The sequence below is a fragment of the Lonchura striata genome, chromosome 9 (assembly GCF_050655825.1).
Source record: "Lonchura striata isolate lonStrDom1 chromosome 9, ASM5065582v1, whole genome shotgun sequence".
Lineage (NCBI taxonomy): Eukaryota > Metazoa > Chordata > Aves > Passeriformes > Estrildidae > Lonchura > Lonchura striata.
The window spans coordinates 7,668,633-7,685,237 of record NC_140711.1 but is presented as its reverse complement, the minus strand read 5'-3'; the positions used below and the strand labels follow the sequence as shown (position 1 = coordinate 7,685,237).

At 43.3% G+C, this 16,605-nt stretch overlaps 1 protein-coding gene across 5 annotated transcripts in view; it reads right to left on the bottom strand.

Moving 5' to 3' along the window:
* PCCB (propionyl-CoA carboxylase subunit beta) overlaps positions 1-16,605 on the bottom strand; it is a 36,866-nt gene that overhangs the window by 7,866 nt on the left and 12,395 nt on the right. For 3 of the 5 annotated variants that reach the window (XR_014957161.1, XM_085587020.1, XM_085587019.1), the window contains exons 3-11: positions 15,133-15,201; positions 14,015-14,071; positions 11,854-11,967; positions 10,832-10,942; positions 10,415-10,523; positions 9,392-9,512; positions 5,326-5,407; positions 3,722-3,840; positions 2,291-2,403 (exon numbers count right to left, since the gene is read on the bottom strand). Coding sequence is in view for 4 of the 5 variants with exons in the window: in XM_085587020.1 (XP_085443146.1) it covers positions 2,291-2,403; positions 3,722-3,840; positions 5,326-5,407; positions 9,392-9,512; positions 10,415-10,523; positions 10,832-10,942; positions 11,854-11,967; positions 14,015-14,071; positions 15,133-15,201 (895 nt within the window). In the remaining variant the exon portion in view is untranslated. Of the gene's footprint in view, positions 1-2,290; positions 2,404-3,716; positions 3,841-5,325; positions 5,408-9,391; positions 9,513-10,414; positions 10,524-10,831; positions 10,943-11,853; positions 11,968-14,014; positions 14,072-15,132; positions 15,202-16,605 lie in introns of all 5 variants that reach the window. The other 2 variants (XM_085587021.1, XM_085587018.1) reach the window with 1 other exon arrangement.

Sequence of the window (16,605 nt, the reverse complement as noted above, 5' to 3'; positions counted from 1 at the left end):
TTAATCCAGTTACAGGTTATGAACACCTCAAATGTTATCTCTGTGCACACCTGTTAAAACTGGGGGCTACGCAAGTGTTTGGGTCATTGATGCTGGGAGAGGTTTTGTAGACTGCTGTGACAGGTGCTTTCTCCTTCTGTACTGAACAGGGAGATGTGGGATGAGGATGTCACCCTCAGAATTTTTTACTTAATCTGAGATTTCTAATGCTAATGGGCTAATCTTGCCAAATTCCTTAAAACACAACAGTTCTTGGATCATAATCAAACCTCAGGTCTCATCTCTTCAGGTTTGTCTTTTTAACTTTCCTTCCGTTTATCTGCTTTCAAACCAACATTTCATTGTGCAGTATAAAGTCAGTACTTTGAATTAGCAATATGGAAATAGTTATTGGATTCTGAGCAACTGCTCAAATCTGGATTTGCTGGAGTGTCTGCTTACACCAAGCCACTGCCTGGACTGTGGCAGAGGAGGCGGCTGAGCCTACACTCTGGAGAAAGGAGAGGAACTCCTGGTTAAAATGTGCCAACTCCATTTTGTTAAAGCAGGAATTGGAATGCTGAATAGTCACATTCTGATGCTTTGAGAACTGCAGAGGCCTCAAGGTAAACCACGGTTTATACAACGGTATTAACATTAAATTTGATTGTACAACATTTGTAGTCCTCTCTCAACCTGTTTTGTAATAGGCCATTTTAATTTTACCTGCTCAGAGAGCCTGTGCTGAAAGCAGGCTCATCACAGCCCTTTCCTCACTGATGTACCTCTAAACACAGGCATTTTCCACTGAGAAGTGTCTTGGAGCATCAAAGAGGCACAGAGGGGGCCATATATAACCAAATCAGTGCCAGTGAAAACACACTTTTGCCCCAGAGCTTCACCCTGTCCCCCCACAGAGGCTGGAAAAGGTAATCCATTCTCAAGGATCTTGGGGGCTTTGAATGAGGGGTAGTGGGTGGGTCAGACCTTGCTCTGGTGAGGTGGTGCCCTGGCCCCTGAACCTCCAGCCCCACAGTGTCTGTCAGCTATGGCACACTGAAGGCAGCCCCCCAGTGTTGCCTGAGTGGCTGAGAGACTGCAAGTCCCACCTGGGAAGAAGACCCAGGGTGGGCCAAAGAAGTCTGACCCTGAGGCAGGCTTCTTTGCACATTGTTCTTTAACCCTACCTTCATCTTGGAGTTTTACATCACTGGAAACTAGGAGCTGGTAGCTGTTTTTCTCTCTTCCTTCTTCTAACTCTTTTCTTACAGAATGTGGCATTGAATGTGTTTAAAGGTCTTCTATGTTCAGTGGTCTAAGTCTGTGTTGTGGTAAGTGATGTTATGTTGCATTTACTCTTTTGCCAATGTTCCTTAATTTTCTATAGTCTTCCAGTAAACTCTAGCATTTTGTATCTCTTGAGAATATTTGGTTGGGATTTTCTCCTTTGTGTTTATTCAGAAGAAAGGAACTTTGGTTTAGCCCTAGGTCTGAGTGACAGGGCTGTAACTCCCCCTCTGGACAGCAGGTGCAGCAGGTGGAGAAGGGAGGTTTTCCTGCTGCAGCAGAGCCTGAAGAGCAACACGTGCCAGGATCAGCTGAGGGACTGCAGCAGATGTGGGTGGAACATCCTCAAGTGGCCCTGGCTGCCACTGCTCCCCTCCCAGAGCCAGAGTGCCAGCTCTCCCCTCATCCTGTCCCACAGGCTGGGGGACAGCCCTGGACTGCCTCCCCTGGCCCAGCACAGCCTGTGCAGGGCCTGCTGCTGCCCAGCAAGAGCTGTGGAGATCAAACAACATCTAAAAACACAGCTCAGCATTTACCGCGGTATAATACAGCAGCCAGTAACTTCACACCACTTAAAACAAGGGCAGCATCTCCAGGGAATGCAGGTTTTTTTCCTTGAACAGGTCACAGTCACAGCTTTTGGCAGTAGGACAGAACTTTTCAGTGCATGGTATCCCCAAGCCTGGCCCTGGCAAACTGGCCATCCCAGTGTCTCTGCCAGGCTGCTGCAGACTGCAGTAGTACCTGTGTGATGTGACTCTCCTCGGGGAACTCCAGCAAAGCCTTGTGACTCCTGAACACACTAGTTAGTTAGGCACTATTGCATTTTCCTACAATTTTTTGCACATTCCACTATCCTTTTGTGATGACTACTGTAGTTAGAATACAGAGTCTCTGTCCCAAAAAGTGCAATTTTAAAACCTGGTTTAAGTCTACTGTAGCAAAAGTCTTCTCAGAGTTCTGAAAATGGGATTTTAGCACCAACACCACCATGCACCACAGGAACTCTAAGGATAAGGCATACCTGGCAGAAACCCAGGAACATCCACAAACGTGATCAGGGGGATGTTGAAGGCATCACAGAACCGAACAAAGCGGGCTCCTTTCACAGAAGAATTTATGTCTAAGCACCCTGAGGTTAAGAACACAGAAAAAGGGGTTAGCAACTCCAGAGATCTGCAATAATTCAACGTAACTCAAAATCACACAATTTTAGCTGTATTCTGAAAACAAAGGAAAAGCTTATCTGTAGATAATGTGGAGATAATCTGCCATGAAGCTTTCCTGGTTTAGAACTAAGATCACAGCAGAAGCTACACTCAAAGGCTCATTTCATTTTTCTGACCCTGCGTGTAGAAACTTTCTATCCCAAAACATAACAGTTTAATTACATACATGTAATTTAAAGTATTTTTCTGTAACTGTCTCTTCATTAGTATTTTTCAGATCAGCCATGTTGAAAGGTTACAGAGCTCTCTGTTAAAAAACCACAAACATTAAACAGTCCAATAATTTTTTGAGAATGATCAGCATTTCTGGTAGACACACTGTGAAGTGTTTCTGTTTCAATGCTCTTTAGAATTATATTAATTATAATATATTATATTGTATATGCACAACTATATTAAAACAAAACACATTTTGTATCAAAGCCTCTATATGAAACATTGAAATGAGCTGTTAAAATTTAAAATGCTAAATGAAAGTTAAATTTATATTAAAACCTTCTGTGTAGTATCTTGATGGTCATGTCTTGTAGAGATGAAATGAATGAAACACCATGCTGGGTCATCTGATTTTCCCAAACACATAGATACAAGAATTAAAAACAAGGAGTAAACCAGACATTCTGACTGGGGAAGGTCACTTCAGAAATTACTGAGTAAGGAGAGAAAGCAAAATGCCTGAATTAAGAAGGGTGATCTTGGCTAGAGCTGCACATTTTATCTTCAGATCCAAACCATGTGAGGTCAAGAGCTCACCAGATGCACTTGTGCATCTGAAAGCTTTGTACTGTTCAGCTACAGTGAGATAACAAAGTCCCCTCACCCTACAGATGAGTTTTAGGGATTTTGCTGCCCTGGAAGGAAGTGTGAGGTTTCCATGCTATGATTAACCCAGTTAATTGCAGGCTGCTGCCAAATGAGTGGTGCACTTTTCCGTGTCCCACCCCCCAACCTCGTGTGCAGCGGCTGCTGCTCCTCTTGGGCTGGATGCAGCACTGATTTAATTACCTGGGAGCAAGATCACCTTGTTGAGCCGCTAAAGAAATGGTTTGCAGTTCGTTTCACAGCTCACAGCTGTATTACAGTGAGGTTCAAGACAAAGCAAGAGGTGGAAAAACACAGACTGAGTGGAAGAGCACACAGCACAACACTCTGACCTTACACACCACACAGAGAAAGAGACAGAGGCAAGGCACTGTTAAGAGTCTCACACTGGACTCTAACCTGAGGCCACTTTGGGCTGGTTGCCCACGATCCCGACGGTCCGTCCGTTCATCCTGGCAAATCCAACCACGATGTTCCTGGCATAGGTTGGCATGATCTCAAAAAATTCCCTTTCATCCACAATCTGCAAAGGGGAGAGGCAGCCAGAGCCCATATGAGGCCAGAGGTGCACAAATACAGAGGCAAACACAAACTCAGTTATCTTAGTATTGCAACTTTTAAAACAGTTCAGTACTTGCAGAATTTTGAAGGAAATAGGGAGGGAAACCTTTTAGTCTTTGCAGCCTTCATTGCAAGAATTAATTATTCCTACAAAAACTACCAAAACTGTGAGTTAAGCGTCCCATCAGGGAACACCTTTATGACTGAAGGGAGCCTATCTTCTTGGCTTAGAAAAAAATGCAAATCACATGTTAAGAACTTCTTTCTCGCATCTTAATTAGCAACAAACTTAGAGACCAATTTCCAGTGATAAAACAGTACTTCCTGGAGCTCAGAGGCTCCCTGTGACATGTTTGATGTAATCTTTCTCACTTGGCAAACTCAGAGCCCTTTCCTGGAGCAGCCAGCACTGCCCTGCTGCCCCAGGGTCAGTGCTGGGTGTGCCCAACCAGCATCCACCTGGAACCACACACCTGTGTGGCTGCACTTCCCTCTGGCTGGAGCTCAGTGTGTGCCCTGCCAAGGGACAGTCCTGGTGCATGAGGCACGATCAGAACTCAGCACGTTCCAGGAGATCAGAATTATCCGTGGAGCAGTAGCGACACCTACACATGGCTGCCTGGGCTTCCAGCAGGATTCCCCAGTTCCATCTGTTTATGGTAGCTGTCCCCATATACACTGCAGTGTGCCAGTCATTTTGTTAACCTCAGTCTTAAAAAAGTTGTGAAAAATGTAAGCAGTATAAAAGTGGTATTATTCCTTTCCCAAAATCTGTGGGAGGGCTTGACAGTTTTCTCCTAATTTACCTAATGATTTTTATTACATGCCACCTTTTAACTTTCATTACACACAGCACTAAAAATCACAGTGGAAGATTCCAGAGATTAAAAATACACTGAGCTTGCTTTCACCACTAAAATAAATCTACATACAGCCAGTTGCGAACTTTGTAATTTCAAAAAAATAGACATATATTTTCTTGTACTGCATATGTACATAACTATCCTTTAGCAAAAACAGGGAAGAGTAAATCTCTGCATTCTGGGTACTTTATTACTTTTATACAAAAGTACCAGAACCCAAGACAGTAGCACCAAGGTTCAGGGAGGGGCCAAGCAACAGAATTCAAGGGGGTTCTGACCCCAGAAAGAACTAAATTGCATATCCTTCATCTGTACAGTTGTGTATGCAGCATAAGATGTATTCTGAAAACAAATCTTGGGATTCTGTTAAAAGTATTTTTTTCCCCTACAGGTTTTTTTTGCCCATTCACAGCTACCACAGAGATAGAAATAGTCAAGTTATAAAGAGTGAAACAAATAAGTAACAGTATCTATATCTTCAGTGCTACTGAAGATATCTGTATCTTCATTCCACTGGTTTCAGTCAATTATTTAAACCCAGAATGTAATACATGCATCTTTAATCTGAACACTGTCAGACTTACAGAGTGTACAATATCCAGCATATCATAGGCTTTGGCTGACTCACTTGGGACAATGGTGTCCAGCTCTGGAACCAGACGGTCACTGTGAAGAGCAAGTAAGTGTGAGCAACAACAATTAAAGACCAAATGAAGACAAAGACCAAAAACTCGAGTATAACACTTGAACCTCTCAGAAACCTCCTCAAATATGGGGAAAAGAACGGGTTCTGTTCTCTCGGGCAGCCGGAGCAGCCCGGCGCAGCGGGGCTGTGCGGGCGCGGCCGGGAGGCGGCCGGGCTGCAGGGGGCACTGCCGGCTCACGGGACAGACGGGTGTGGCTGATGCCTTAAGTTCTAGCTGCCGTGTTTCACATTCTCTGCTGCCTTAGTGTGTGACTCTGAACTTCCTATTAAGTGTTAGTAAATTCTCTTCACAGGGTAGTTAGACAAAACAATAATTTTCCAGCTTGAGAATTGAGGACAACTGTTACAGCCTCAGGCCCAAAAAGTATCAACAACGGCAAATTGAGGAGAGCAAACCAGGAGATGGGACTTCATAACCTGCAGCTGTAATTGGACAATTGACCCCAATACGTAAATGGACCAAAACTTTAAAAAGTGTGAAAACCCGTGACTGGCAATCCACCTTGGGCAGAGCCACGGCCGGGCTCTTGTACTGCCCAGGGTGTATCCTTTAAAAGCCTTTTCATAAACACCTACTTTATTCCTTTAACTCTGTCTAGCCTCTGTTCTGGGTCAGCCCCTCAAGGCATCATGGGGACACAGCCAAGAGGCCGCCAGGCTGCAGGGGAGACGGGGGCTGGCGGCAGGACCACTCATCAGCTCGGGGCAGTGGCAGCAGAGCCCTGTCCCTACAGATGGCCAGGCAGAGCCCTTCTCCCAGGGCAGCCCGAGGCCCCCTGTCACACACCAGGACCCCAGGAACTGCACACGTTGTCACCCGGGGCTGTGAACACACTGAGCTGCAGGAAACCTTTCCATGCTCATTTCCCCACCCCAAACAAGCACAGAGTGGGGAAAACATATCCACATTCTGTGTCTTCCCTTCACAGGCTGTGTTTAAAGACACTTTCTCGTTTCTCCACTTACAGTGACACATTTTCACATTTAGTTTTCCTGTAACACAGATCCTGCCATGCCATCAGCAGTGACAGGATCAGTTCCCCAGCTTTGATCACATTACCCTCATTAGGGACCCACTCGGTCTGAGAATTCAGTGCAGGAGTGTCAATTTTTATGAGTCACCACTGAGAAGGTTTCAGAGTATTATATTTGTGCTATTCCATAAAAATAAAGATCTCTGTAACAAATGGTGTTTCTATGGGAGTTCTTACTGAATATTTTAACAATGCCATGATTTAGTACGTTTTGTATAAGACAACACAAGGTTCTAGACACATAATGCAAAACTGAAGAATGTGATGTGAAGTTTGGCAAACTCAGACAAAAGTTTGAAGTGCAGCCCCATGGCTGTCTCTGTGCTCCCTCAGACACACTGGATGAGGGAGGCACAGCCCCTTGCAGGAAAGGGAATTGTCACAGCTATTTATAGAACAAACCTGACAGCAACACTTCAAGTGCTTTTTCCATACAAATGTTGCATACAAACACTTTCATAAGATGATATAATGGAACTTTAATCTAAAGAAGTTAAACTTGTTTTAACATACTAAACCCCAAGATAAAAACTATTGTAAACTTTCTCGTCAGTAAAATAGATATGGATGTGCTCCAAGCTCTGTCCTGTGACCTGTGGTACCCAAAGGATAGAAGTGAAAAAATGAAATTACTGCTCCCATAAATTCACAGTGCTGAAGGAAATTTTAACAGCATTAAAATAGCCATCAGCAAAATGAAGACATTATCCAGGATACCATGTTTGAAAATCTCGTTCCAACATCTACAGACACAGGATCTGGAGCTTGCTGCTGCACTCACTGGGCTTCAGAGGTGTTTCCCACAGATCCCACTCAGTGGGACAGAACTACTGCTCATTGTTAAAGCCTGTGACAGCTGGAGACACCCTCACCAGATGGACACTGGGTTTCATTCAATGCAGAAGTGAAACAGCACTTGGTTATTACCAACAGTTGGCAATAACCTCCTCCAGAAGTTTGCAGAGACGCAGAAAGAGGTAAAATCCCATCATGCCACAGAGCAAATGCAACGCATCAGACACCTCCCAAAGGCAGTGGACATGTCACCAGGGACAACTGGTCAGTGCAAGAAACTTGCAAGTCCTTGGAATCCAGGCCACCAACAACATACACTCACCAACACAAGCTTCAGCAGGCAAGGCTGGCATTTTTCAACATCAAAAAGAACTTGCCTGAACAGAGGGAAAAACAAACCAACCAAACAACCCCCAACAGCCCCAGGACTTCACAATAAAAGCACAAGTAGGTTACATTTAATTTGCATCATTTGTGGCAATTTTTTGTGTGGTGAAAACAATGCAGTAAGAAAGCAATTACTCTAGAGGAAGGGACTGGAGCAGCTGTAAGGATCAAACACATCAATCCCAAGCAGTAGGAATCTATTAAGATGTTACTATGTCCTGATGAAATAATACCAATCTGTGCATTAGGACCATAAATGGGAGAACTATTGGAGATGCTGCTATAAAACCCAATAAATTTAACAAATAGATTTGCCTTCACATTGCATTATTGTATCTCATGCCTTGTAAAAGATTAGTTCTTTTTTTCTTAAGGGGAGACAACTATCTTATACTTTAGTAGCTACAACCTAACTGACCGCTTCTCACAGATAAACTGCCTGTTATAAAGTACATTGATTTAAAAAATGGACTGTTGCTTCTACAGTGAAATTAAAATACCAAAATCAAGTCTATAGAGATCAATGATCCCAGTACAACTTGTTGAATGCTTATAAAGATCATGATAACCTCAGAGATAATCCCCCAACTCAGCAAATAATACAAGAGACTTGCTTTGGTTTTGTCACTATCGAACCAGAGCACTCGAGAACAGAACCAGACTGGTAGAGTTTAATGAACTCCTAAAGATCAACACCTACCTCAGAAAAATTTAGGACTAGTAATTAACTGACCTGTCTGACCATTCTCTAAAAGAAAATGGCAAATTTATTTTTTAAAAAGTGAGAAATGTATCTCCGGGACCAGCGCACTGATTTGTAAAATCAATCCAGAAGCACCTCCCCAAACAAACTTACACAGACACTGAAAAGCACAGTGAGAGGGGGTGAAGAGAAAATAACCTTCCAGACTCACATATTAAAATCCTCATACATGAAGAGAGCCCCAAGACATATCACACACATGTGAGGAGCTGAAAGGAACATATTCAGGCACCACTCCCATGCAGGAGAGTGCAACAGCCTCTTGAGGGTTCCCTAGGGAAAGGGCTGAATTTTGAGTGCAACTGGAGCTTGGGTCAAAATGCTTTTACTCCACTGACATTCTCTGCCTTCCACTCCTAGCAAGGCTCTCTGCTCAGTGTCCCACACTGTCTCTCTGGCTGTCTCTCAGCTCCTGGAAAAATTCCCAGATAAAAGCCCAGACAGTTGCCATTTTTCCCCTCTTGAAATGACTCAAATTCTTCCTGTATTATGTTGCCAAGTCCACAATGAGCCTGAGACAAGTACATAACACACAAAGCTTTCTGCCTCCTTGTTGCCTGACCACCTCTAACCCTTAAGAGCAGAACTCATCCAACAGACACAGCTGACAGAACAGGGCAAGTTCTCCCCAATGCCACTCACTGTGCTATTTCCTACCTCTCTCACTTGATCCAAGGGACTGGGCAGCCCACCTGGACAGAGATTGCTTTTCCCCACATTCTGCACACAGCCTGGACAACAGTCCTTTCAGAAAACAGAATTAAACCTAACAGCGAACACACACACGTTAGAACACTTCCCATATTCACATACCAGAATGCAGAATTATCTGCCAAGATCCTAAGCACAAAACACCCATGTCTCTGTGCCCCTTAAGCCAGAGAAGCCATGAAATGCATGCCATGAAATGCATGACATGAAATGCAGTGCTCAGAGAGCACCGAGCTCAGCCAGGCTCCCCTTACCTGGGATCATGGCACTCACAGACTGGAGCTGGATCCCGGTTGCTCAGGGGTAAATAATTAAAGAACTCTCGGAGGTTCAGCAGAGCATCGATGTCATTCTCAAAGGCTCTGTGTGCAACTCCTGCACAGACACAGCAAAGCAGGTATGGAAATCATTGTGCAAGCTTTCCTTTCCAAATATATACCAATAAAGATAGAAACAAGCAACAGCAGGACTCTAAACTTGAGCTATTTACAACCAGGAGTCTTAAGCCGCCAAATCTGACCAGCTAAAGACATCTAGAAAACATGTGCTGTGTCAGACTTCCTCCAGAACAGGTCTGGATTCTTGACCTCATATTTAAAATAATGTGAAGTGGTTTATCAGCTGGCACAGCCCTACCTGGACTCCAGCCTTCTGGAACTCTGATCAGGTTATTGTGCTGCACCCAAGTGTTGAACTACAAGTGCTTTTATAAAAGGGCTGGATCTGGGCAGCATCTGTGTGTGTGGTTTTAGTTCATCATCAGCTCAGTTCACACAGAATTTGAGATTCCACAGTCATTTGAGTCTTGAGAAGATTCATGACTCACAGATGTTTTTGCAGAGGGGAAACAAGAGAAGAAGTGCTTCAGCTCACACTGCCACTTGGTTTATAGTTAAGCAGTTCAATCAATCACATTAGTGAGCAAACAAGGGACTGTTGAGACTCTTTCAACCCATGCAAATGTCTGTACAACAAACAAAAAACCCCACCCCAGGCTTACTTCACTAAACCCTACTCCCTGACAGTCTTCCCACTTTAGCATCTTTTGTGGGTCTGCTACTTTCTCTTCCAAATCCCAGAACTCTCCCACATTCTGTTGTTTGTGTTCTGTTACTAAACAGGAGCTGGAGGAAAGCAGATGCTGAGTCAGATCCTGTGCTTAGGCAGAACTTTGTCCCCTTAGACTCATCGGCATTGGCCAACGGGCTGTTTAGCCAGAACTGCTCTCATCTTCTTTGAGCACAGTAAGCATGTTCAGTAAAGCCCCCAGCTCTCACCAGACACTGTAGTGTGTGTCTTTGCACCCCCGAGCTGCTCCTGGGTGACATCTTCATTGGTGACAGACTTTACCACGTCAGGCCCGGTGATGAATAGGTAGGACGTGTCCTGGGAGAAGGGGAAAAACAGAAACAGTGAATGCCACTGCCAAGCTGCAAAAGCACCTAAGAAACAGCCACAGCCTCTAGAGACTTCCCCTAAAATAAGAAGGGGGACAAATTTCTTAAAAAGGCTGCATTGCTTTAAAAATCCATTGAAAATGCAATTGTCCGCAAGTTATTTGGGAAAGTTTTTCTCAACTTTTCATGCAAAATAAAAATCCAAAACAGGAGATCATCTTGGAAAATACCCATTCCCATGTGGTCACTTAAGTGTGTGACCAATGTCACCAGCAGCAACTCAGGACAAACCCTTACCTTCACCATGAATGTGAAATCAGTTAAGGCAGGAGAATACACAGCTCCACCAGCACACGGACCCATGATGAGGGAGATTTGGGGAATAACACCAGAACACAAAACATTTCTCTGAAAAAGGAAAAAAACCCCTGGTTTTACCAAAGAAGTGTGTCTTTAAATCTGTGCCCAGATTCTCCAAAAATTTACCATCACAAACAGGACTGCCTTATCTACTGGCAGACAAATATCTGGAGATAATGTCTTGATGCAAACTGAACCAAAACAAGTTTGTTATTTTTGTTCCCATACAGTTTATACCATGCAATGACTGCAAAGAAGATAACATGAGCCACCTCAACAGATGCTATAGGGCAAAAACTCTGCCAAGCCTGGATAGGAAGGAGTGGATGCCCCTGACATTTCAATGTGTAGGTAGACTGTACTCAGAGGTAGAAGTAAGTTTACTGACCAGCTGGGGGAGGGATTTTTTAAAATCAGGTGTCTGCACTGGCTTGAGTTTTACACAAAATGAATGGTTGCCATCCAACGTGGATGGCATGTTGTCCAAAAAACCACTTACACTCCTTGTTGCTCAAATGGGTCACTCCCAGACTGCACCACCCCCAAAACCCGTCAGCATCTGACTGACCTGACATCCCACCTGCTTTCCTACTGAAAGGACAATGTTCTGTGCACGCAATTGGATGCAAAATATTTTAGTAGCATACAAAAGAATGTCATTTCTGTGATATAATGAGCAGCAATGCCTCAGGGAAAAATTCTTGTATTAACCACAAAAATCCTCTAGGACATAAAACCCTCAACAGAACAAACACTGGACGTCCCCATTCTCACTACACATTAGATCACAAAGCTCAGCATGACCCTTGTTTAAGACATGGGTACATTTGCTGAGTCTGTTTTATCCATGGGTTGAAAAACAGAACAATAACCTTAACATTTACTTACAAACACTCACTTGCATGTTTCGCCCACTTTTGAGGATGCCAAACTCCCTGTCCATCCAGCAGCCTACTCACCAAAAATATGTCTGCATAGCCTGCCAAGGACTCCACTCCCTCCTGGATACGGGCTCCTCCAGAGTCATTCAACCCAATCACAGGTGCTCCAACCATGGCAGCTTGATCCATGATCTAGTGATGAACACAAACTCCTCAGTATTGACCCAGTTAGCTGAACCCTGAAAAGCATCTGCCTTCCCAGCTAGGCATCTCCACACTCAGCACTGGATTTGGATAATGGAGTGTGAGTGACACAGTCACAGGAGACGGGCCTGTGTAGTTGAGGCCCCTCCCTGTTCATAAGGGGCCTCAGGTGCACCTCAAACATCCCCGCAGATATGGCTCATCTACCCTTCAAAGTTTGTTGCAGTGGTGGCTGTGGAATCTCTCTAAGCTGTATATTCTAATGCTTGATTACCCTTTTTAGAACTTCTTCAGGAGGATTAAATTACATCTTTCCTCCAGAAATTTAAACATTACATTTGTCTTGATACACAGCAGTGAGGAAGAGCAATTAGGTATTCTTGGCCTTTGCTTTTGTGAACATTCAAATATCTCAAATCTCTCTTCAGTCTTCATGTTGCTCTTCATGTTTCTAAGCTAAGCACCATCAATTCAGTCCCACATCCTGTTTTCCAGGGCTCTGATAATTTTAGTTACTTGCCTCAAGATCATACACAATATGGTAACAGAGCCTTAAGTAAGAGAACTGAATTCCTTACATTCCTTGCACTAAATATTCCTGATTACTGAATTCCAGTAAAATGTCTACCGTTTTCATAACACTACAGCAGTGGCACATTATGTTAAGATGTTTTAACATCGAGTTCTGCCTTAGCTCCTAAATAATTTTTGTAAAACATCATTTAATCTCCATTTTGAATTTTGAAGTTACCTTTTTTCTGCCCTTTCAATCATTGTAATAAAATTATTTCATACAATCTTTAACTTGCTAAGTGATTTACAATTCCAATCCCATCTTTCAGAGTGCTTGTAGCATTAACCTTGAATTTTATATTGCCTAGAAACACAGAGACTACACTTGGTGCCACTCAAGTCAGTGGTATCTCAGGAGACCCAAAACTCCAGCCCAAACAGGAGCACTGTATAGCCCTAGAACTTGCTGACACGTTCTGCTGTTTTCCGTGGACCTATATATGGACTTTCTTTCCCAAGGCTCTTCCAAGTTCTTCCTAAAACACATACCAAAGACTGAGCCCCAAAGCAACTGATGCCCCCAGAGCCTTCCAGCTTTGGAGCCCACCAAGAACATCACCAACCAAGAAGGACCCACATTTTCTCTAGCTTTGATCAGACCCTGCTGTTTTAGAAAGAAGAGATCAAAGAAAACCCACCAGAAAGCATTGCATCATTCCAGTACCATTCCATCCCTCCCCAGTACAGACACCACAAAGCTCCAGTGTGAAAGGGTAATCCAAGGCCTTCCAAGTATCAAGACCTGGTAAAAACAAATAGTTGCTATCTAGCCCAAAGTCATCATGTTTTCTAGTTTTATACCCACACACTCCTGAGGAGCCTATGCCAAAGAGCAATTATTTCCACAGCATAAAAGGCCTTGTGCAACAAAAACCTTGTTTCTGATTCCATGGCAAGAAAATTCAGGAAGATTTCCCAGTTCACACTACTCAACACTCATGCATGAAAGAGTTCTTGTCTCCCCAGTCCTGGAATTCAAAAACTCTTCTAGCAAGACATGCAGACAAATAGGAATAAATAGCCACAAGCGTCTGATAAGAGAAACTCTCGGGGTCAAGGTGACCTCAACGTTGTAAAACTGCTTATCTTCAGGCTGTTTACTTGTTACATTTGCTTTTTTCAAAATATCACACACTTTCACAGCACACTGTTTAGAGGAAAAAGTTTCTCCAAATTCATTCCTCTTTTCTCCAGTGGACAACGAGCAGTTAATTTATGTTTGTACTTGCAAGTCTCTCATCCTTTGCAGTAGAGTAGAAGACATAACTTAATATAACAAAGTGTGTATTACCTGGAAAAGCTCATTCATACTCAAAAAGTTTCCAGAGGCACCAGTCTAAGGCATGGTATACGTCACAGCCCACTAAAGTCAGTCACCAAACATTTTCTCCAAAGTCATTAACACAACAGACTGAAAAAAGAATGCTGACAATTTCTTTGGTTTTCCTATGCGCCATATTACCTTGCAGATCTTCTGGGCATGAGCTCCAGATAAACTGCCACCAAATACAGTAAAATCCTGAAAGTAAAGCAAATTTTCAGATTAGGGAAAGAATAATTTCAGTGAAATGTAGTCAATTTTTGCTAGTAAATAATATAATCCTACAGTGCTCTGTATTTGTTATGCTGCTTCAAAATAACTGACTCCCTCAGTGCAGCCTGCAGATGATCCCAGCCTCCTTTACAAGGAGGAAATACAAACCTGAACACATGGCACCATTCTAGACTTATGAGTTATGTCCAAGAGGTGCTGTAGGGACTAGGTCAGCCAAAATCCCTAAGCAGAAAAATCTCTAACAGGCCCTAGGGCTGATCCAGAAGAAAAAGAGGATATTGACACCTACTGGCACAAACAGAGCCAGCTCCTGGGGAGTTTCTCTGCTGCATTCCCACCGAGTCTTACCCTCAAAGAAGCCCCAAAAACTGTGAGGACAGACAGCATGGCTATAACTTACATTTGAACCAAAAAGGTTAAGCATCTCAGGAGACAGCTCAATTTGGAGGGAAAAAAGTTTCCAAATATAAAAAGGGAGGGCTGTATCATGGAGGGGCAGTCTTAAATTCTATTAATACAAAAACTGCCCCCTACTTGTGTTCTAAAATGAAGGTCTGTGTTTAGCACCTCTCCACATGTTCAGGCCCATGTAATAGTGTCTCTCCTTGAAAGGAGCACACATCCAAGACAAAAAGGCAGAGTGTACGCCTTGCTCCAAGGTAACACAGCAACAGCCACTTTGGCCATGACAGCAAGTGGAACAAAGGCTACTTTGTGGCCCAGAACAGAGCAGCCCTTAGTAATGATCTGAAAGAAAGCCTTTCTTCCACAGTGAGTGACCAATATAAGTCTCTACCTAAGATGTTTTGCCTGAAATACATTTATTTTAATATAAAAAATGTGTTTTAACATAACAAGTATATTTTATCTATTTAGATGCTCTCTATCACAAGATTTTTGGCTTCTTCTTGTCTGAGGGTGCCCTGCTTCCTCCCACAGGTACATTGCTACATGGCCACACTGAACTATTGTGAACTTATCCTTTGAAATATGTTCACACTACGTAAGAACAAGAAAGACCTTACCTGACTGAAAACATAAGCTAGTCTCCCATTAATCCGTCCACGGCCTGTCACCACACTGTCACCAGGATACTGTATTAAAAACATAATAAGTTCATTGAAAATAATAGATAGAAAAATCAAAGCAACTATGATGTCTACTAAAATTCCCACAAACTCCTACTAAGACAAAGCAAAGCCTGATTTCCTGGGAAGTCTCATCTTCTATGTCTGTAGTTGGGGCTCCACAAAGATTCTCCCCAGCTGTAAAATGAAAAACTAGCGACAGCATCACATATTCATTAAGTATTAAAGATTAGTGAACTTAGCAGCTTCCCTTCAAATTTAGTACATCTGGAGTAAAGGCAAATCATGCCTTCAGAGATAGGATAGGATGCACTTTTTATCGGGACTAGCTGATGTTTTTGAAAGAACGGACATAGTGCACAAACCTCTGAGATGTTGATACAAGACAAACAGTAACCCTGGACAGGTCCAAAAATATAATTACAGACACTTCAAATGCTTGAGGTTGTCCTGTCCCATTTTCTACCCTGTAAATAAGGGAAGAAAAAACTGGCCAAGGAAATGGAGCCTGTGAGTCTTAAAATGTGCTTCATCTATACTGTACCACTTTCTAGTAAATAAAATATATAGAAGTCTTTCAAGACAACAGTAGGAAAGGAACTTTACTGGGCTGTCAGTAAAAAAGGGAATTTCAGGCACTGAAATGCTTTTTGTTGTTTGGTATTAAAAAAGAAAAAAAAAAAGGAAAGGAAAAAGGGAAGTGTGTGGTACAGGGCCCATGCTAAGGACCATTTATGCCCAGGTGGTCTGTTATCAGGAAGGTCACACCTGTTGGTGCCTCTTCTCAGGCTGCACACACAGCACTGCTCTCAGCCCCTGGCACACAGAACAGCAGCACACAACTGTACTTCAGCCACTGCCACATGCAGGTGACTCCAAAAGCCCCAGCAGCCCACAGGGCAGCCTGGATGTGAGCACAAGTCCTGCCCTACCCTCAGAAAGTTCCAGGGACTCTGAGAAATTCAATGCTAAACTAATATTCCAGCTCAGTGGCCACAGTTAGGTCATCTGTTGTGAAACTGTGCTCTGTAAACATAATCTGCAGCTCACTGAAGGGTAAAATCTGAAGCAGAAGGGGAAAAATTAACCCTCTTGTCACACTTAAGACTCTGCTGTTTCTGAAAATAGGAGGAGCAGCAATTGGTTATCAACAGGGTGAGATGCAACATGGAGTAACTAAATGAGAGGCAACACAGGCAGTTATTTGAGTTTGCTGGGGAACAGAGCAAAAAAAAAAATAGAGGAAAAAAGATGATTGCTCTGCTATCCCCTGACAGGGGAGAAGGTCTAACACAACATCCTTCCCATCACCAAGTATCATCAGCCTCCCCTCCAACACCACAAACAAACCTTCACCTTTGCCGTTCCCAGCACTCCTGCTGGAACCCTGATGTCCCCCCCTCATCCACA